The sequence below is a fragment of the Ambystoma mexicanum genome, chromosome 1p, assembly GCF_040938575.1.
Source record: "Ambystoma mexicanum isolate Mex_15411 chromosome 1p, UKY_AmexF1_1, whole genome shotgun sequence".
Classification (NCBI taxonomy): Eukaryota; Metazoa; Chordata; class Amphibia; order Caudata; family Ambystomatidae; genus Ambystoma; species Ambystoma mexicanum.
Window position 1 is genome coordinate 971,702,257 of NC_090921.1, and position 21,855 is coordinate 971,724,111.

Sequence of the window (21,855 nt, forward strand, 5' to 3'; positions counted from 1 at the left end):
AAGGAAGGCACGAAGGGCCCAGGTCCTGTGTGGGATCCAACATTTGTGCAGGTGCCAAAGACAGTTTACAACCTGACCCCGAAGAATTTCAGCCGACCTTGGAGAGAGTTCTGGTAGGCAGTAAGCCCTCAGTCGGATGCCTGAGCCCAAAGGCCCTCGTACCCCTGTGCGGTAAAAGACCCAGGAAGCCCCTCGGAGGCAGGGCCGAGAGAACCCCTGGGCCCCTCGGCACGAGGGCCGGTAACCTTGACTGTCTTGGGCCTACCTTCGGTAACAGGGCCAGAGTGACCCATCTGGAGACCCTGTGATGGAGTCTCTGTGCTGGGGTGCCTTGGAGAACAAGTGACTTACCTTTTTGTGGCGTGACAACCTTGACAAAGTCCTTGAGATGTTTGGAGGTGAAGTATTGAAGATCTCATTCTAGCGAGAGCGTTGATTCCGAGACAGAGGCGCTAGGTGATCAGGCACCAGGCACTCTAGAAAATAAGTGGGGCTCCGATGCCGGTAAGGAACGGTTGCACAATGTGCACCTGGTGAAACCTCCGTGACCGACATGTGCCGGGGCAGGCAAGGCACCGAATGGGTGGTGAATTAAATTTAAAAGAAAAAAACAGGGAAGCACGTATAGCACCAAAAAAAAATGCCCTCCCAAGCTGCCAGGTCCGTTCCTGTCCAAGTGGAAAAAGGGACTGCAGCGAAGAGCTCGTGGGCGCGGGGCTGGTGGGCACTCCTGCGTGCTACACTAAATTCAAAGCAGAAGCTCATTTTGATCACTGCCAAAGGTTCCTGTATCGTCACCATGGCTGGGTACGCCCACAAGGATGGAGGAAGGGGATGGCACATATAAGTATTAGACTAAACATATCTGGTGTGGCCTGTGTCCGTGTTCAGAAGGAATGCTACCCAGTTGAGGCTAGAATGACCCTTTTTAGGGGTGGAATCAAGACAGATCTGTACACGGTCTTTCCCCTTCTGTAATGGAATATTATTGTAAATAAGATGGGCTTGAGAAATGGCTGAGGTTAGGATTTATTCAAAACCTTCCAGCCGTCAGTCTTCAGTTTTCAGTTGTGAACAAATCCCTCCCATACTGTCAAAAATTAAGGGACGCTTTCCGTTTTATATTTATATCATAACACCTCATCAACCATTAAGACCAACCATTAAGATGTGAAAGTTTTGATGTTGTATCTGCATGTAAGGGAAGTTCTTACTAGTTCCTGTCCATCATATTCACATGGATTCCACTAAGCAAACTATTATACACATAAGTTGAAAAAGCACCTACCTCTGGGATGGGAACTTCTAAACGGGTGCCAGAAGGAGCTCGAATGGCCAAAAGAGTGTCCCCTAAAAATGAAATCAAACATGAGAACCTCTTCACCTCAAAAGGCAGGCCATATGGCAATAATTACATTTTGAAGACACAGACTTTCAAGGGCGATGCTAACATCTTTTATAGCCCTTCACCTGCTTATACCGACTATTTCAAGCAAATAACAAGATTAAATCTTTACTTGCCTCCAGTCAGTGCCTCTTATGTATCACAGGATCCTTGCACATGTTTCCAATTTGACGAATATGCGTATTTGGTGTCCCTATTGTAACAGAATCCCTTATCCCCCGCCACCACCACCATCAAGGACATTCATGGCACATATGGAAGCTCACCACGATTAGGCTCCTATCGCCCTTTCTGACCAGTTTTCACAAGGGCATTAGAACACAAAATACAGTTCTTCCTGGAAACAATCAATCAAATGAACTCGCCCTAGGGCTGGACACATCTGTAACATTGGTTCTCTGGCGTGGTCCCCCAAACATATCTTCACTCACCTTTGAAGCACGTACAGATGTCTTCATGCGTCACATAGGATAGCGTTCATGTGGTTAAGTATACAAACTGATGCTGGCGTTATACTAGATTACTGTGGTAAAAAAGCTAATGGCACACCACTTGATTTACTGACCCCTTGTGTTCTGCAAGTGGTTGAGAAGTCCGATACATGTTGCTACTGGCAGGATATCTGCTGTTCTGTACACCACTTGTGGTTGCATAGTAGTGAAATGTGAAGCTTATTGTCAGCTTTATTTCTGTTCAGTTACTAGAGCAGTTCAGTGGACAGATTGTAGGCAACCAAGTTATGGCATACATTGCACACAGTACAGGTCTGACTGGGGAGTTTTCTTAAAGTCCTACTGGAAGTAAGACTTTAGTAAGCTATCCAAGTGGTTTGTACATCCCCAACTCTTAGTCTAAACTAGCTCAGGACCTTGGAAGTGTGGCAGAGGAGTCAGGCTCATGTTAAGAGGAAGATGTGAGCTGTAGTTAAGTACTCTGAATCTTAGACAGGCACAGCACAGAAGCACTTAAAAGTATATTTATATAAAAGATGAACAAGTTACTTTCTTACCTGGTAACGTTCTTTCGATGGGATGGTCCGACGACGTATTCCATATCTATGACATGTAATCACCACAGCTGTGCTGCTTCGGAAACTTTTTTCGGCGTCTGCGTCCTGCGTCGATGACGTCGATGCGCCGTCGTCGAGGGCCTCCTCCGATGTCATCCGATGTGATAAGTAGGACGCACGACGCCCGTAGCCTCAGTTGTAGTTTTTTCCCCCAGAACGTGTGACACTAGTCAACTGCCAGTCAGACACAAAGCCTTGCGGAACGTAAGCTGCAATCGCAAAAGAAATTCTGCAGTGGGGAAGGCAGGTCGGGAGCGATATGGAATACGTCGTCGGACCATCCAATTGAAAGAGCGTTACCAGGTAAGAAAGTAACTTGTTCTTCGAGGGGATTGGGTCCTCCGACGTATTCCATATCTATGACAGACTCCCAAAGCAGTACCAGAGCAAGGAGGAGGGAAAGAATTTAGAATAGCCAATCAAATAGCAGAGCAAAGGACCGCCTTGCCAAAGGCCAGATCCTGTGCTCGGATGGAATCGAGGGAATAGTGACATACAAATGTATGTACTGAAGCCCAGGTGGCTGCATCACAGATGTTGCGAATACGAACACCCCTCTGCAGGGCAGTAGACGCAGCCATACCCCTGGTAGAATGGGCTTGCAAGCCAGCCGGTGGGTCCTTACCCGCCAAGCGGTAGCACTCCGAGAGGGCCAAAATAATCCAGCGAGAAAGTCTGTTTCGTCACAGCTTGCCCCAAACGCTTTCCAGCGTAATCAATAAAGAGTTGATCGTCCACTCTGACCCGGGACATGCGTGAAACATAAAAGCTTAAAGCTCTCCTAGGATCAAGCCTATGGAGCCTCTCCTCTTCCTTACCAGGATGTGGAGGAGGATAGAATGCCGGAAGAACAACCTTCTGGGCCAAAAGAAATTCTGTCACTACCTTCGGAAGAAAAGAAGGACGAACTCTAAGGACAACCCTGTCCTTGTGAAATACAGTGAAGGGTGGCTTAACTGAAAGTGCCTGTAACTCACTCACTCTGCGAGCGGAAGTAACCACAACTAAAAACACAGTTTTCAGAGTTAACAGCCTCAAAGGGCAAGAATGTAAAGGCTCAAACGGAGCACCCATAAGAAACTTAAGAACAAGGTTTAAATCCCAACCGGGCACCAGGAAAGGTGACGGAGGGAACACATTAGTGAGCCCTTTCAGAAAATGTGAAATTAAAGGGATTTTAAAGTAAGAACACTCTTCAGACGGGCGCTTAAAGATGGACAGCGCCGCGAGGTAACCTTTAATGGTACCCACTTGCAAGCCCCGGTGGGCCAAAGAAAGTAAAAAGGACAGAACCATGGGGATGTCACATGCAAAAGGATCCACATTCTGAACTCTGCACCAGTCGCAGAACTTACGCCAACGGCACAGAGACTTTGTTGCTGGCCTTCAGGCCGAAGCCACACCTCCATCACGTCTTCAGGGAGGTCCCAATCCCTATACCTCAACCTTTCAGAAGCCAAGCGTGAAGGTTGAGGGATCTGACCTCTGGATGGAGAACCTGACACCCCCCCGTGAAAGCAGATCGTCTCGGTAGGGAAGACGACGCGAAGGGCAGATGGACAAGTCGAGAAGGTCCGGGTACCACGTCCTCCGAGCCCACGCCGGAGCAATGAGGATCATCCAGGAACCGAACTTCCATAACCTCCGCAGCACTTGCGGGATGACGGGGACTGGAGGAAATGCGTACAGCAGCGGGAATGACCACTCCACCACAAACGCGTCTCCTAAGGCTCCTTTTGGAGGAAATTCCCGTGAGCAAAACCTTTCGCACTTCCGGTTGACACTGGAGGCGAAGAGATCCACTTGAGGGGTCCCCCAAAGGGCAAAGATCTCCAAGAGAATCTCCTGAGCCAACTCCCACTCGTGAGAGATCGTGCTCTGCCTGCTCAGAGCGTCCGCCGTCACGTTTTTGTCTCCGGCCAGATGAACTGCCGAGATCGAAACTTCCTGCTCGATGGCCCAGAACTCGAGCTGCATCGCCTCCCTGCACAGAGGAAGTGACCCTGCCCCCCCCTTTTTGTTGAGGTAGTGCATGGCCACTGTGTTGTCCGTCAGGATCAGGACACTCTTTCCTTGCACAGTCGGCAGAAAAGCCTTCAGGGCTAGCCTGACGGCCCTCAGCTCCAACAGATTGATATGGAGTCTGGACTCCGACGGAGACCAACGACCGCTGACTGTCAGCCCGTTGGCATGAGCTCCCCAACCCGTGAGGGATACATCCGTCACGATCGTCACCTCCGGCCAGGGAAGCCAAAATGGAGCCCCCTTCATCAAGTTGCCTTCGATGGCCCACCACAGAAGGTCCCGGGCGACCGAGGGCGGCACCTGAACCGGGTCCGACATCCTGCCGGAGGACTGCGACCATTGAGTCTTGAGCGCCCACTGCAAAGATCTCATCCGCAGGCGACCGGTCAATGTTTCGACTCAAAAAGGTCGAATGACAAAAGGGTCAATTCGACCGAAAACAAAAGGATCACATTTTATTTTAAAATGTATATATTTATTTTTACTTTAGAATAGGTAAATAAAGGTGTTTTTACACCCCCCAGGGGTTGGGGGGGAGGGAATTGACTCGACCCTTTTGTCATTCGACCCTTTTGAGTCAAAACTTTGACCTATAACCCTGCCACCAGCCATAACTAGGTGAGTGTCTATGTGACTAAAAAGTCACAGGAGCTGAGAGAATGGGGAAGGGGGATACCAAGTATCCCTTTGGCACTCCACTGAAGGTGGTGTGTGCCAATATCTCAGACTATACAGTTTGAGAGAGAATCGAAGTACCCCTCTATCCTTAAGAAACTGTAGTTACTTAAGGATATAGGAAAAAGAGTCTTAGGGGAAGACCCAAAGGGTCCCCAGCAACACTGCCCATAAGGAGCTTTGTGCTGCAATAGTAAAACAAAGATGCCTTTAATAGCTATGGAGCAGACAGACTCAATAGTACAGGTAGAACACAAAGAATAGAGTTCCAAAAGACAAAGCCCATAAGAATGAATGAGTGGATAAAGGCTCCACTCATTCAGGACTAAACTAAAAAGGTCCAGAAGTCCATCAAAAAGTACTGGAGTCTCACTAGGAGAGGGGATGAAGCACAATAATGATAAATCTCCCTAACAAGGACAGAGTTGCAGGGGATGCTAAAATTATAACTGCCATGTATTAGGTTCATTAATCAGTTTTGGAATGTGGACCACTGCTCTGGAAAGACTGGTCTGTGGCTAGTTACTTTGTATTCACTGTTTCACAAAGAAATGATAAGTTACTTACCGTAGTGACTAACGTACTCTTAGTCCATAGTCCCCTTTCCTCCATACTGTATGGGCGTCCCTCCCAAGGGACGGGAGACAGAACCTTTCTCACCAGAAAAAACCTTCCCCTTTAAATTTAGAGGCGTGCTGGGGTGCGGCCCAGGGAGCATGCGCTGCCCTGACTCCGCCCTCTGGCACCAAACCTCAGTCCCCATTGACGCGTCGACAATAGATTTAACATTGCCTAATGCCACAAGTATTAGGGGGGAGGTTGGTGGGACGTATGGAGGAAAGGGGACTATGGACTAAGAGTACATTAGTCACTACGGTGAATAACGTCCCATACCCTTTCCTCCATACTGTATGTGTGATTACAAGTGATTATAGTCCAAGGGTGTAGAGGAGACCCTCCTTAAGCAAATAGGTTCCTGAGAACCGCCTGTCTGAAAGCCGCATTAGATCTAGAGCCAGCATCCAAACTGTAGTGCTTAGAGAAAGCCGAGCGAGAGGCCCACGTGGCCGCCCTGCTTATGACTTGCCAAGGGACATGGCGCTGGAATATGATGGCCGTTGCCTTGGCCCTGACTGCATGGGCATGCATGTTGGCCGGGAGAGGCTTGTGCTGGCCCTCATACGCTTCTTTGATGGCAGAGACCATCAAACAGAATATGAAAGCCTTAGAGGCACGATAGCCTGGTCTTGAGCCTCCGAAATGGACAAACAGGGTGTCTGATTTGCAGAAGCCCATGGTCCTGTCCAAGTACAAATTCAGGACACGCCTGACATCCGGGCAGTGCAGCACTCTCTGCGCTTTGTCCTTGGGATCGGGAAAAAACGTCGGAAGGACAATTTCCTCATTCAAGTGGAAATCAGACGGAACCTTGGGCAGAAATGCCGGATGCGTCCGCAGGACTACCTTGTCCTTGTGAAAAGTGGTATATGGTTCAAAGGCGACCAGCGCCTGGATTTCACTGACTCTACGAGCCGAAGTAAGGCCGACTAGTAAGGCTGTCTTGATGGTGTCCAGCCTGATGTCCACAGACGCCATTGGCTCGAACTGTTTGTGCGCCAGGGCGTGTGTGGGACTATGTTAAGGTCCCACACAGGGTGCAGTCTTTTGCGGGCGGTTAGAGCCTTGCGAGCCCCGTCAGATGTTTGAGAATGGGGTTGGAGGAGGAAAAAGTGCCCTCGTCCGAGTTCCTGTAAACCCCAATGGCTGCGAGGCATGTGCGGCAGGTGTCCACCTGCACGCCTGAATGGACGAGGTGCGCCGAAAAGGAGAGCACGTCATCCAAGGTGCACGCCAGAGGGTCGATTCCCTTGGAGTCTACCCAGTGGCAGACTCTGGTCCATTTGCTTTTGTACTGGGCCCTGGTAGCTTTGCTCCTGGCACCTTGTATGATCTCCAGATTGGCCTATGAGAGGCTAAGGTGCCAAAGCGTTACCTGCACAGGTACCACGCTGTGAGGACTCGCTTCCCTAGCGCAGAGTGCATGACTCTGCCCCCCCCCCCTGCTGTGCCAGATGTGCTGGGCCCGTCGTGAGGAGAATCGGGGGCACTTCCGAGAGGCTGAGCAGCTCCGAAAACCATGGCCTGGCCGGCCACCATGGAGCTATTAGGATGAGGAGTTGGCGAGACTCCTTGGTTTTGCAAATTACCCTGTGAATAAGGGGAGTGGGCGGAAAGGCGTAGGCTTTCATGCCGGTCAACTGGAGGTGAAATGCATCACCCAGAGAGCAGGGTGCCTGACCTCGCCAGGATGCGAACTGGGGACACTTCTTGTTGTGCCAGGTGGCAAAGAGATGCACCTGGGTGTGATCCCACCTGTTGAAGATCTCTTGAATAACGTGGTCGTTTAGCTGCCACTCGTAATTGTCCGCTCCCAGCCTGCTGAGCCTGTCCGCTTCCAGGTTGGATTCCCCTGGGTGGTGGACTGCCGTGAGGTAAATGTTTTCCAGGGCTCACTCCCATATGCTGATCGCCAGTCTGCACAGAGGAGGGGATCTGGTGCCTCCCTGCTAGTTGACGTAGTACATGCTGGTCGAGTTGTCTGTCTGGGTGAGGACAACCTTGCCCCTGAGAAGTGGTAGGAATGCCCTGAGCACCAGCCAGATGGTGTTCAGCTCTAGCCAATTGATGTGGTATTCCTGTTCCCGTCGAGTCCAGGTGCCGTGGACCGAGACATTGTCCAGGATGGCTCCCCAGCCCTCCAGCGAGGAGTCTGCGGTGATGGTGGCCTGAGAAGTGGGCGGCCGGAAAGGGCTTGCCCCTCCGCAGGTTGCGGTCTCTGGACCACCATGTGAGGTGGAAAGATGGAGGAACGTTGATCATCTCAGATTGAGAGCCCTGCGCTCCTGGTTCCATGAGGCTGCAAAGTGCAGCTGAATCTTCCTCATCCTTAGTCTTGTGTGCAGAACGGCTAATAGGACCGCTGCCAGAAGGAGATGTTGGTACCACCAAGCTGAGGTCACTTCTCTGCTGAGGAAGTGGGTGGTGGCTGTCTTGATGGCTGAGATGTTGTCCTCCGAAGGGAAGACCTTCTCGGAGCAAGTGTCCCAGATAAGGCCCAAGAATGTTAGATTCTGCGTGGGCTGCAGCTGCGACTTCTTGAGGTTGAGCGAGAAGCCCAGAACGTGCAGTTTCATAAGGGCATGGGAAGAGTGGTGAACCGCTTCCGGATATGTAGCCCCGACGAGCCAGTCATCGAGGTATGGGTAGATGTAGAGGGCCTGCGCTCTGAGGAAGGCCGCCACTGCATTCATGAGTCTGGTAAAGACCCTGGGGGCCGAGTTGAGGCCAAAAGGGAGGACCTTGTATTGGAAATGGCAGCCCATGATCCTGAACCGTAGGAAAGAACGATGGGGCTGCCAAATCGGGCTGTGTAGGTACGTGTCCTTCAGATCCAGGGAGCACATCCAGTCTTCCTTGTCCAATGTCTTCGCTATAAAAGCTGGCTAACCATCTTGAATTTTTGCAGGGGTATGGAGAGGTTGAGGGTGGAAAGGTCCAGCACAACTCTCAGGCCCGCCTGGTTCTCTACGAGCGAACAGATCTCTGCCAAAAGAGTTGCTATCTCAACTTGTGGGAGTGGAGGGGAGGGGAGGAGAGGCTGGGATAGGAAGGCGGTTCCCCGTGGATGCTACGGATAGGATCCAGGGGTCCGCGAAATTCTGGTGCCAGTCATGTGCATGGAGAGAAAGCCTGCCCCCCAGCTGAGACATGTGGATCCAAAGGGGCGTGTCATGCCTTCTTTCCCTCAGAGGCTGTCGCTGAGGAGAAGGACTGGAAAAAGCCCTTACTCTTCCCCCTGACCCCCACATTTGTTGCTTGCGCCGGTTTTGAGGCGGCGAGTGGTCCGGCTGCCTGGATCCGCATTCCTGGAAGCTGCAGAACCCTGCGTATGTACAACCCCTTTCTGAGCGCTGCTGATATTCAGTGTACGATTTGGGCATGGTCTTTGTAAGTATGGAGACTTAGCAGTTTGTGAGCTGTTTTTCTTCTTGTCCAGCTCTTTGTCTATAGAGGAGTGGAAGAGCCCCCCTCTCCCCACCTCAAAACAGTAGATCTAGTATGCGTTCCTGGACATCCAGGTACAATTTTGTTGCCCGGAGCCAGGCTGTCCTTCTCATGTCCGTGGCAATACAGATGGCACGGCCTGAGGTATCAATATGGGCCACTGTAGATTCCATGAGGTCATGCGCCACCAGCTTGGCCTCAGTTAGCCCCGCCTTAAAGCGTGATTGGCTCTGGGTGGGGAATTCCAGGAGGAAGTCTGCAATTTCCCACCATAATCATTGGTTGGCGGCTGCAAGCATGGCATCTGCGTTGGCTTGATGTAGATGTAAAGAGTCGTTGGAATAGAGTTTCTTGCAATACGTCTCCAGAATCATCTCCTCCTTGCCTAGCAGAGCAGTACAGGAAGAGGCTGAGGACGACTGGGGCTTGGAGTATAGTGATGCCACTGCGATCACTGCGGATTGTTGCTGAGGATGGGCCGAAAGCAAGAGTGCATCCCCCCTCCATCTGCCTGTACTTGGCGTCCAGGCATCGATTGACCGGCTGGACTGAGTGGGATTTGAGCCAACCCTTCTTGGCCAGCGAGACTACATCGGTCTGCATTGGAATCCCCGATTTGGCAGGGGGGGCGTTGTGTGAGGACTTCCGCTAGAACCCCCTCTACCGGCTGCTCTACCCCTGGTTGGGGTAGGCCCAGGTACTCTGCCAGACCAGCAAGACGTTCGTGGAAGGCCCTGTCTGAGGATGGCGTGCCCGGATGATCCTCCTCATCCGTACCCTGTGGATCTGGAGGATGAGTAGATGGCGCCAGAGGGACCACGGCTGGAGGCTGAGGAGGAGGTTGCATAGTTGGCTGTGGATCCAGAGGAGGCGGCTGCACTGGGGCCTGGGGGCCCGATGGAGGAGTCGGTGGTGCCGCTAGCATGGTGGGAATTACTTCCCTGATGGCTTACTTGAGGAGAACGCCGATCCGAGGTGACTTCATAAGGCCGAGGAACCTTTCGAAGAAAACCTCCTCACGGACTGAAGTGGTGGCAGGGGGTGCCAACAGGGTAGCAGGGGGGCTGCTGAGGCCACTGCAAACCCTGTCCTTACGGGAAAGTTGCCCTGCGCATAAGAGGGGTAGACTGTAGGCCACGTACCAGGTTGAGGCTAGTCCCACCTGGGCACTCGTTCTTTGCCGAATTCCTGGAATGGTGTCTGACGAGGTAGCTGCAGCAGCCTCGGCGCAAGCACTAGTATAAGGACCTGACTGGGAAGGAGTCTCCCTTGCGGGGTGCGATGTAGAATATCGGCCCTACCTTGGGCCTGGCTCAATGTTTCACAAAGTTCTTGAGGTCCTCTGGAGGCGATTTCTGGAAGAGCTCCCTCCACCTGGATAGTCTGTTCTTTAGAGCCTTCGAGGACAAGCTTGCAAACTGTGGTCTGGGCCAAGGCAACATACGCAGAGGGTGTGGGGGTCTGAAGTTGGGAATAGCCTGTTGCAGGCTGGACACCTGCTGAACCCTGTCGAAGTCGACATTTCCCCCGGGGTGGAGCGGGACGCCTGAGGACCGATGTACCTAAATGAGCAAAGACAAAAAGGAAGAAGACAACAAGAAGTATCCGCACGTGGAATTACATGGCCGAAGCCAAACCCAGGAGCGCTGATGAATTCGGCCCATTCCCATTGACGCGGAAAAAGGGACTGGGGTGTGGCGCCGGAGTGGGGAAGTCAGGGCAGTGCATGCTCCCTGGGCCGCACCCCTGCCCGCCTCTAAATTTAAAGGGGAAGGTTTTTTCTGGTGAAAAAGGTTCTGTCTCCCGTCCCTTAGAAGGGACGCCCATACAGTATGGAGGAAACGGGACGTAAGAGTGTGAACCTTGGTTAGTAGGTGGCAAAGGTACCCAATGCTTATAGGTTTGTTTGTGAAACTATTCGCTTTGAGGGTGTGAACATCCGAAAATTGTACCTCTGGGCAAGAGGCCCTATACTTCTTCCTGACTGGCATACCAACCCTTTTCCTGTAGTTCGTCCACATCCATGGCTATATCAGCAAAGTAAATGTGTCATGCGCCCTAAAGACTCATTTGGTCTCTCAGGGTTGTTACACCAAAGACTTCCCATACCCTGCAAAACATCTTCTTGCACAGTTAGCTGTGTGATCTTATTTGGTTGGTGGCAAATGCAACTAAATTCAGAATACTTCAGCTTCCTGTATACAAAGTATGCCCCAGAGGCCTGTGTAAAATAAAATTAGATATGCATTCACAAGCTATCACACCAAGTAATGTAGCCATATACATTAATAATGTCTGCCTACCAGGGAAAGGCACGAGGAGTCAAAACCATAGCTGGTTATATATCTGAATAATGTCAGTTTCCTGCATGGAATTCATATCTGTGTATTTGCCCAGTGAGTCATCAACAATACTTTGAATTTGGCAACCACCAGGGATTAGGTGGCCAGTAAATATTTGACTGGATGCACACACTTGATGGAAAGGCGAGTTTTCACTCTGCTGTAGAGATTTCTATTTCACCTGGCATTATGTACTCATACTTCGTTTAATCCGAAGTCAAGTAAACCAAGGGAACATTATACCAAACCAAAGAAAACAACGAGGAAGCCTTGCTGTTGTAAATTGCCAAGACCAGTCTGATGATGTCGTCAGTGGCTGCAGATAAAGACCAAGAAACTAGATTGAACAGGAAAATCTGTGCTTCCTTCACCTAACCAAAAGATGTGTACAGTAAAAGCTTGAAGGACCCCCCGTTTTGAGAAATTGTATTAAAATCATGGATTTGTTCAAAGAGCGGCATGAAAAGTAGTCACAAAGCACAACCATTAGGAGGCCCAATATATGCTGCATTAAGAGAACTGACAGAATAGAGCGTATCAATTAATGATATTTAGTATTTGTTATACAGCAAACTGTTTGAATGTTCAGCAAGAGTTGAGAAACGATGACACTGAAGCAAATGCGGCTATGAAATATTGAGTTAATCATCCAAAAGGTATATTTAAAAGATAAGTATGGTTACACTACACTAATTACACAAACTAAAAAGAATGTACACATGTAACATTATACATCCTAGTTTATTATAGACTCAAGATCCCAGAATCCACACTGCATGAAACGTGATGACATTATATGGACAGCAAGTCGTACTTAATACTAAAAACGTTGCCTAACAACGCATTCATACTGTTCGGGACTGCAGCGCTCTCGCCTGTAACAGACAGCTCCAGCTAATACTCCTTGAAAACCAGAGCTCTAAGTGAAATGATATAAAATAATGCCCACTGAGATTTAGAACATTTAGTCACTGTTAGACTCTAGATCCCAGAATCCACACCGCATGAAACGTGATATCACCACACATTTAGCACGTGGTACTTAAAGCTAAATACGTTGCTTAGCAACACACTCATACTGTTCCAGACTGCGGCAGCCTCGCCAGTAACGTTAGACGGCTTCAGCCAACATTCCTTGAAAAATAGAGCGGTAAGTGAAAAGGCAAAATATTGCCCGCAAATATTTAGAACAATTAGTCACTATTAGATGCAAACTAATTTGGACAATAATTTCCAGACATTCGGTCGTCACAGGGATAGAGCTGTCATAACGGGAGGCTAATTCCACATCACAGGATCATTCACCAGAAAAGATGGTGAGTAATTGTGCAACACGTACTACCATCTTTCAGAAACAGCTGTGCACAGTAATGGGAAGGAGAAAAAAACCTTCTGAGACTCATGAAACTTTAACTACACTTACAGGTGGGAGTTCAAAGTCATTAGAACTGGCAAACAACAATAGATGTACGTGTATGCAAACCCCTGAGTCAGAATAACAAATAGGTGGATAGGTGAGTAATCCGTCGCTATAAAATACTAAATTGATACCACTGAAACTGCACATATTATTTGCAGCATTTAATACAGGTACCTGTATTTCAGGTGAAAATCTGTACCTTGATTTAAACAGAGATTCTTCCAGCTCCTCGATCATCATGGAGACTCATTAAGTGCTTTACGCCTTCACATGACTTGCAAGGTAATATGGCCACCTAAAATGATTTCCACTTCTGATCATCACACCGTTTGTGACTTAACTAACACACAACTCATGTATACCCCATAGGGCGTTGATGAGACATCACAACTTTGAGATAGTACATCAATAATTGGATTGTCTAAAGGTATTCAGAAGATAAACCCCTAACTCACATTGGCATCTGCAGATGACAAAGCAGGAAAAACAAGGAAATAATTCTAACGAATATGTTATGAATGTGAAAGTAATGTCAATTTAGAAAATGTACACATTTATTGCTCATGAGGAAGAGAATACTCTCGAAACGCGTTGAGCTCCACTATTAGCCCCCCTTTTTTGAGAAATGAATATCACTTATACTCCGTTTCATTTCAACCTTTTCAAAGAAATTATTTTTCTTTCTAAAATATTGTATTTCTTTTCAATTTAAAGTGCATTCACAAAATTGGTTTGAAATTGTGAGATACATGTTAATCCATGAACAAGATAGTTCTCCAAGGATTGAAAAATATATATTGTACATTTATGATTTGAATAAATTGGAGAACACAATGAAATCCAAATTATGGAGAACTGCGTCCCCTGCACACTTTCTGAAAGGCGATAAGCCTAAATGAGTTAATCAAAGTCTTTAGAGTTTTTTGACATATAATAAGTGTCTCTTTAGATTCAAAGTTCAACTGTGCAAATATTCATAAGAAAATTGCATAGGCGGTTTTCTTTAGAGAAAGATGGTCTTCTCCTTTTTATTGATTTTTTCTGTTTGCCCAATGCGTTTCGAGATTCATATTCTCTTGATCAGGGTCTTAAGTTTCAACATAAATTTCCAAAGCATTTTACCACTCTTCAAATGCCAACAAGTGTGGAAGCTCGAGAAGGAATCTTGCGATGGGCTCAGTATTTTGTAATTAGTAAGACCATTCACGTATCCTATGGGAACAGTATCATCTTACGGTGACGCTTTGTGGTTTTTGGCGCCTATCCTCCAAAATGGTGGTCTGGATAGCTGCACAGCTTTGGAGGATAGGCGCCTATCCTCCAAAATGGTGGTCTGGATAGCTGCACAGCTATCCAGACCACCATTTTGGAGGATAGGCGCCAAAAACCACAAAGCGTCACATTCCTTGGGCATTGCAAGTGTAATTCTGTGTTTTGATTTGAATAAATTACCAACATTGGTCATTTGAAATTTCAAAAATTGTGTGATTTCTTACCAAATTGAAATTGTGTGACAATGTAATAGTATTTGATAAACTTTTGACTGAAAAACTCTTCAGTATAATAGGTGTGCAAGGGACGGGAGTGTCCATGAAATATGGTCATTTGTCTTACAGTTTTGCTACTGACTTTCGATACCAGAGTCAGCTTTTTCTCCCCTGCAGCCTTAACATAGATTAAAGAGTTTAGGTTGAGAACTCTGAAGATTGTGTATTTTTTAACACTACCATAACCATACGGTGTGCTACTTCATTTCAATTGTTTTGTTAAATAAGTACATTAGTCATAATACATAGTATAAAAAGATAATAATATTTAAAAAAACAGTAATGCCTACACAAGGTCTCTCCTAACCCCAATGTCTATATGTGGGTCCTTTGCCAAGGGCAAGTGCCCAGCATAAAATAAATGAGGCGTGGGGAGGAGGATAACATACAACCCAACAAGCAATTAAGTACCTACTAGTCTGCACAATGAAGTGGAGTGCCCTAAAAACACATCCCAACCCTAATACATGTGATAGGCACTAGATCTTGTTGTCAGCACCAAACATGTGGCAGGTTATGAAATTGAAAAGGGAAACTATTTTAGCTTGAAAAAAAATAGATTTACAATCCCTAAAGACTAAACAATTCCCCATCCACTTATACCTCCTATGGCCTTATAACAGTATTTATGCCCAGAACAATACATTAAGGCAACAGAGAAGGGAACCACAAACTTCAGCCAAAGCTTCCAAGACGGTAGGAAACTCAGCAACAACACTTTCCAGTAACATTTCATGTGACAATATATGGCATACATTACTCACCGTAATCGTATTTCTGATGCTTCTATCGGCTTCAATTCACATGCTTTCCATAGGCCGACATCTAGTGGTAGGTGCAGAGTATTGCATGACTTGTTTTCGAAGTTCAAAAAGGGACGTCAACTGGGCTTGTTTGTAATACTATCCCTAGTGCAACGTGTACTGTACCCACGATCCCTCACGCGTCAAGGTACCTCAGATTGTTTTGTTTCTAGAATGAGGGAGCACACAGTATGTGAGCACACAGGAAAGCAAGAAAGGGTATAAGATATCTATGTACCTTCAACTCCAAAAGGGGAAGATGGGTGGCTGCATGTGAACCTAAGCAAATACAAGCATTAGAAGGAACAAGTTACTTACCTGTAACTGTTGTTTTCCAGCATGGGTCTGGCATGGATTCACATGCTCATGAATATTTCCCGTCGTCAGGCCGGGAATCCTTGGTATAGAAAAAACTCTGTATCAGTTTTGTTTCTGATCTGTCTTTCTTAGTAGTAACCATACTGCCCCCAGCCAATGACTGCCCTCTCCTTAAGCCCCGCCTCTGGCAGCCATCCTCAGATTTGGTAGCACGTAAAGTGGCAGTATGACCAAGTGAAAAGCCGCAGAGGGGTAGGTGGGAGGGTTCACATGTGAATCCATGCCAGACCCATGCTAGAGAACAACAGTTACAGGTAAGTAACTTGTTCCTTCTCCAGCATGGGGTCTGGCATGGATTCACATGCTCATGAATAAGAGAATACATAGCAGTACACACATGCACAACCACGGGAGGTGGCAACAGGCTCAACATTAAGCAATACAGCAACTCAACATTAAGCATCTCTTACCTCCTCACCAGGCTCACCTTAGGCGAACAGGTTGCGCAGCAAAGCTTGGCTGACCCTGGACTCCTCCCTGGAGTCCCGATCGACGCAGTAGAATCTTGTGAAGGTGTGCGTCGACCTCCACGTCGCAGCCCTGCAGATGTCCAGCAGGGGCACACCAGACAGGAACGCCGTGGTAACAGCGATCGCTCTGGTCGAATGGGCTCTCGGACGGCCGGGCAGCGGTCGGTTCGCCAACCGGTGAGAGTGCATGATGCAACCGGAGAGCCATCTGGAAATGGAAGTCTTCAAGAGCCTTCCCTTGATTCACAGTCCCAAAGTTCACAAACAGCTGTGAGGTCTTCCGAAAATTCTTTGTGCGATCCACGTAGAACTTCAGCGCTCTAGCTACATCCAGCGAGTGCAAAGTCCTCTCGGCCGGCGACGAAGGCGACGGGAAGAAAACTGGCAACACCAAGGGCTCGTTGAGGTGGAAGTCCGACGGCACCTTGGGCATAAAGGAGGGGTGCGTCCTCAGCACCACCCTCGTGTCATGAAAAGTCAAGTATGGAGGCTTGCAAGATAGGGCCTGGATCTCTCCCACTCGTCGTGCGGATATGATGGCCATGAGGAAAGCGGTCTTCCATGACAGGAACTTCAGAGGCACCGAATGCATAGGCTCGAATGGGGCCCCCATGAGCCTGGTCAGCACCACATTAAGCTCCCACGCCGGGGCAGGAGCCTTCACCGGCGGAAATGATCGGAATAGTCCCTTCATGAATTCTTTCACCAGGCGATGAGACCACAAGGACGCCCGTCCCGCAGTCCTGGTATATCGGGAGATTGCAGCCAGATGTATTTTGATGGAGGCGTGAGCCAGTCCAGCTTTGGCCAACAACGGTAGGTACAGCAGTACTAGAGGGGCCGTAATCCGCAGAGGGTTAATCTTCTGTGCACGGCACCAGAAAGAGAACCTCTTCCATTTATGTCCGTAGCACTTGAGAGTTGAGGACGCCCTGGCCTTTGCAAGAACCTCTCTGCAGTCGGCCGAGATGTCGTACCCTCCAAATTCTAGTGCTGCAGGAGCCAGGCCTGCAAGTTCAGCGACTCCGGGTTGTGGTGAAGAATGACGCCTCCTTCTCTGGAGAGAAGGTCTGCGTCTGTCGGCAGCTTGACTGGTGTGGACGTTGACAAGTCCAGAAGGTCCGGGAACCAGATCTGTCTCGGCCACGCCGGTGCGACGACGATCATCCTGCACCGGGACCTCTTGCGCTGGTTGACGAGTCGGAGCAGCAACGGCAGCGGAGGGAATGCATAAAGAAATTTTTCTGTCCCAGGGGAACGAGAAAGCATTGCCATGTTCCTCGGCTGGTGGAACCTGCTGGCGAACCTCCGGCACTTGGAATTCATCGCCGTCACGAAGAGATCGATTTGGGGTTCGCCCCATCGTCGGAAGAGTCGATCCACTTGATCCTGACGTAGTTCCCACTCGTGGCACGAGCGCAGCTCCCTGCTGAGTGAGTCGGAGATCGTGTTTTTTATTCCTGCCAGATGAAGAGGCACCAGAAACATCCGTTGGGCGACGGCCCAATGCCACAGATCCTGGGCTTCCTTGGATAGGGCCAGGGACCTGGTTCCACCCTGCTTCCGGATGTAGAACATTGTGGTGGTGTTGTCGGTGAAGATTCTCACCACCTATCCCTTGAGGGACGGGAGAAAGGACCTGAGGGCCCAGAACACTGCACGGAGTTCCAAAATGTTGTGGAGTGACTTCTCCTCCGGGAGCCAAAGGCCTCTCGCGTGAAGATCTCTGGAGTGCGCTCCCCAACCTTCCAGGGAGGCGTCCGTCGTCACCGTCACCTGGTGAGCTGGGATCTGAAAGTCCGTGCCCTCCGACAGATGGGAGCGGGAACCCTACCACCGGATCGCCCGACGTCACGTCTCGTTGAGAGGGATACTGTCCGCGAAGCTGCCCGTCGACTGGACCCAGCGGGCGTTGAGGAACTCTCGTAAGGGGTGCATCCGAAGCCTACAAAGACGCACCAGATAAATGCAGAAGGACATCATCCCGAGGAGGGACTTAATAGATCTTACCCTGGCCATGTCCGTGGCCAGCAGACGCTGCACCTTGCCCAGAATGGTCCTTGTCCTTTCCTCTGACGGCAAGGCCAGCCGCGCCACTGTGTCGAGCTTGGCTCCCAGAAACAGGGCGACTTGCGACGGAACCAGGTGGGATTTTGGAAAGTTGATGGAGAATCCCAGGTCCGTGAGCAGCTGGACGGTCTCCTCAGTGTGCTCCACGGCGAGCTCCCTCGTCCTTGCCCGGATGAGCCAGTCGTCCAGGTAGGGGTAGACGTGGATCCCCTGTAGGCGCAGCCGTGCCGCCACTGGTGCGAGGCACTTGGTGAACACCCTGGGTGCCGACTTCAATCCGAACGGGAGGGCCTTGAACTGGTAGTGCCGCCCTAGGACAAACAAACCTGAGGAACTTTCGGTGTCTTTTTAGAATGGGGATGTGGAAGTACGCATCCTCCAAGTCCAACGATGACAGGAAATTGCCCTCCTCCAGCCGTCCCAGCACGTGCTGGAGGGTGACCATACGGAACTTCTGCGCCTTGATGTACTTGTTCAGTCGTCGTAGGTCCAGGATGGGGTGCCATCCTCCTGTCTTCTTTTTTACGAGGAAGTACCTTGAGTAAACTCCGGAGCCCCGAAGCCTCTTTGGGACGAGCTCGATGGCACCCTTCTTGAGCATCGCCCTTACTTCCAACAGTAGTTGAGGGACGTGATTTTCCTTCCTGGCCATGGGCGGAACGCAAGGGCACTTCTTCTGAAACTCTAGGGCGTGCCCTTGGGCCAGGGCGTCGAGCACCCAACGGTCGGTGGAGATGGACTCCCACACGCTGACGAACCTCGCCAGCCGGCTTCCCACCGGGGTGCTTCGGCGGGGGCCCGACCCCACGGTCGGTTCAATCTTGTTTGGAGGCCGCCTTGCCTCCTTGACCTCCCTGTCGACGACAACGGGCACCACCTGGCTTGCCGCGTCCCCTGTAGGCTTCCTGGGACGATGATCTTGCCGCTTGGCGGTACGTGGAGGAGCCACTGCCGGATCCCTTGGAGGCACCTTGTCTGCCTCCGGGACTCCAAAAGGACGGCAGTCGTCGGAGCACTCCCAGTGCCCGGGCAGTCTCTGCGTCTGTCTTGATGGCCTGAAGGGACTCATCAACCGCCTTCCCAAACAGGTTGTTCCCGTCGAAGGGCATGTCCAAAACCTTGGTTTGTACGTCCTGGCGGAAATCTGTGGCCTTGAGCCATCCTCATCGCAAGCAAACGCTGTTGCCCAACTGACGGAAACCGGTGTCGGCGATGTCCGTTGCCACCGTGATGGCGTGGTCCGAAGCAACCTCACCCTCCTGTAGGATTTCAAGGGCCTCAGCCCTTTTGGCGTCCGGAAGGAAGTCTAACAGAGGGGCGATTTTGAACCACAACTCCCTGTCGTAGCGGGCTACGATAGCCAGGGCGTTGGCCGCCTTGATAGTTGTCGCTGCGGATTAGATGATCTGTCGTCCCATCGTGTCCAACTTCCTGCCCTCGCCGTCCGGCAGGGAAGTTGATGTCGAGGCCGATGCCCCCCCAGCTGCCTTCTTTGCCGCCGCCGAGACGACCGAATCCGGGGTAGGTTGTGCCCAAAGGCACAAGGGGGCAGCGTCGGGGACCCGGTACTTCTTCTCGTACCGGTCCCTCTTTGCCGGCGCCGTGGCAGGGTTCTTGAGGAGGGCGAGCCCCTCATCCCAGATGTCATCAAGAAGCGGTACGGCGAGGACCGTCTTCCTTTTAGCCTTGCGCCGTAGGTAAAGGAACCCTTCTTTCTTCTTCTCTTCTGGGCAGAGCTGGAAAAGCTTGGATGCCCTGGAAATCATGGCATGAAAGGATCCAATCTCGTCCTGGCTCCGGTTCCCCCGTCGGGTCTGGCTCAGGTACCTCCGTCGGGGGAAGGGGCAATCTTGTCCTCATCTCCGAGCATAAGGACAGAATCGCTGACAAAATGGCCACCGAAGTGTCCTGCGGCGCCGGAAACGACGGGCGCAAAGGGTCTTGAGGAGCCTTGTCGGCGACACAGTCGCTCTCGTCGTCGCCCTCATCGGGATCCCTCACGATGGGCTGGGCCTCTTCCACGACTTCGATGAGCTCTTCTTCAGAGGTCGTGTCCGTATCCACGATGGCCACCAGCCCCTCCCCCACCTTTTCCAACGAGGACTTCGTGGGGGTCTTCTCAATGGGCCTGAAAGACGACTCCCTCCGCGGTGGCAGGGAGACTCTGAGTCCTGAGGGCGCCTCCACTGGTGTAGCCTCCACAGGCTGAGCCAGGGCCGCAGCGACGTCCTCAATCGAGGTCTTAGCAGGGTGAATTAAGGCCATCGTCACCTTCTGGACGCCTGGGGCCTTCACCTTGGGGGGAGGGTCCGAGCCTCGCTCCCCCTTTGTCGGAATCTTCGAGAAGGACCGGGGCCTCTCCAGAAGCTTCGCCGGGTTCTCGGACTTCCTCTTACCCGAGCCAGAGCGTTGGCTCGTGGTTGATGGCGCCGGGGAGGATACGCCCTGTCTGGCAGCCAAGGAGCCAGACCGTTCGGCGCTCCCGGTGCCCGCGGACTCGCGGTGCTTAGACTTTTGTTGGGCCCCTGTCGCCGGGGCGCCCTCACAGGACTTAGAAGACCGTTCTGACTTCTTTTTCTTCTTCTCGCCTGACGGGCTCTTCCCTTCCAGCCAGTTGGTGAGACGGAGGTGGCGATCCTTCATGGTCCGCTCTGACATGTTCCCACAAAACGCACAGTCCTTCTCCGTGTGCGTCTTGTCCTCATGGAGACAGAGGCATAACAAATGCTCATCCTCCTTGAAGACATTCTGAAGCTGGCATCCAGGGCAGGTCCTGAACAGCTTCCCGGGCGTCGAGCTTCCTTTCTCCTAGGCCATGTCCGGGGTAGGCCTCGGAACTTCTGGAATCCTCCAAAAGCATAGCTCGATGAAAACTTCACCCTTGAGGGGCGTAGAAAACTCCGAAACGGATCCCCGTTGAGAAAAAACTCCTGAAAAAGCGCGAAAACGCAGCAAAAGCTCGAGAGCTACAGCACGAGGACTCCCCAACACTTGAACATGCGGTAAAAATCTGAGGATGGCTGCCAGAGGCGGGGCTTAGGGAGAGGGCAGTCATTGGCTGGTGGCAGTATGACCCAGAGACCAGTGATTGGTTACTACCAAGAAAGACAGATCAGAAACGAAACTGATACTGATTTTTTTCTATACTGAGGATTCCCGGCCTGACGGGGAATATTCATGAGCATGTGAATCCATGCCAGACCCCATGCTGGAGAAGAACACATTACTGACCCATGGTAATGTTCTTTCGACTGGATGTTCCTACCACGCATTCCTCATCTTAGGATATCTCCATATCCAGCTTTATAAAAAAAATATTCCAGCAGGTGGCACTGTGCGTCGAGGCCTGTTGACTATGTGCCTCGTGGGCCCCTGTCTTAACGTCATCAAATGGTATAAAGGGAGCGCAGCGACCGTTGGCTTAAGTTCTGTTTTTACGTGTATTGGTTTATCCTACGCCCGACAGCTACTCACCCTAAAAGAGCGTAAGATGCAATGCCTTGGAAATTCTACTGCAGTTTAGGCTGGGAGGGGCGATGAGGAATATGTGGGAGGAACATCCAGTCGAAAGAACTTAACCATGGGT

At 50.5% G+C, this 21,855-nt stretch overlaps 1 protein-coding gene across 2 annotated transcripts in view; it reads right to left on the reverse strand.

The window, feature by feature from the left end:
• Positions 1–21,855, reverse strand: part of E2F4 (E2F transcription factor 4) — a 471,886-nt gene that overhangs the window by 195,588 nt on the left and 254,443 nt on the right. For both annotated transcript variants that reach the window (XM_069653900.1, XM_069653909.1), the window contains exons 4-5: positions 1,837–1,880; positions 1,289–1,350 (exon numbers count right to left, since the gene is read on the reverse strand). In XM_069653900.1, coding sequence (XP_069510001.1) covers positions 1,289–1,350; positions 1,837–1,880 — 106 coding nt within the window. The remainder of the gene's footprint in view (positions 1–1,288; positions 1,351–1,836; positions 1,881–21,855) is intronic.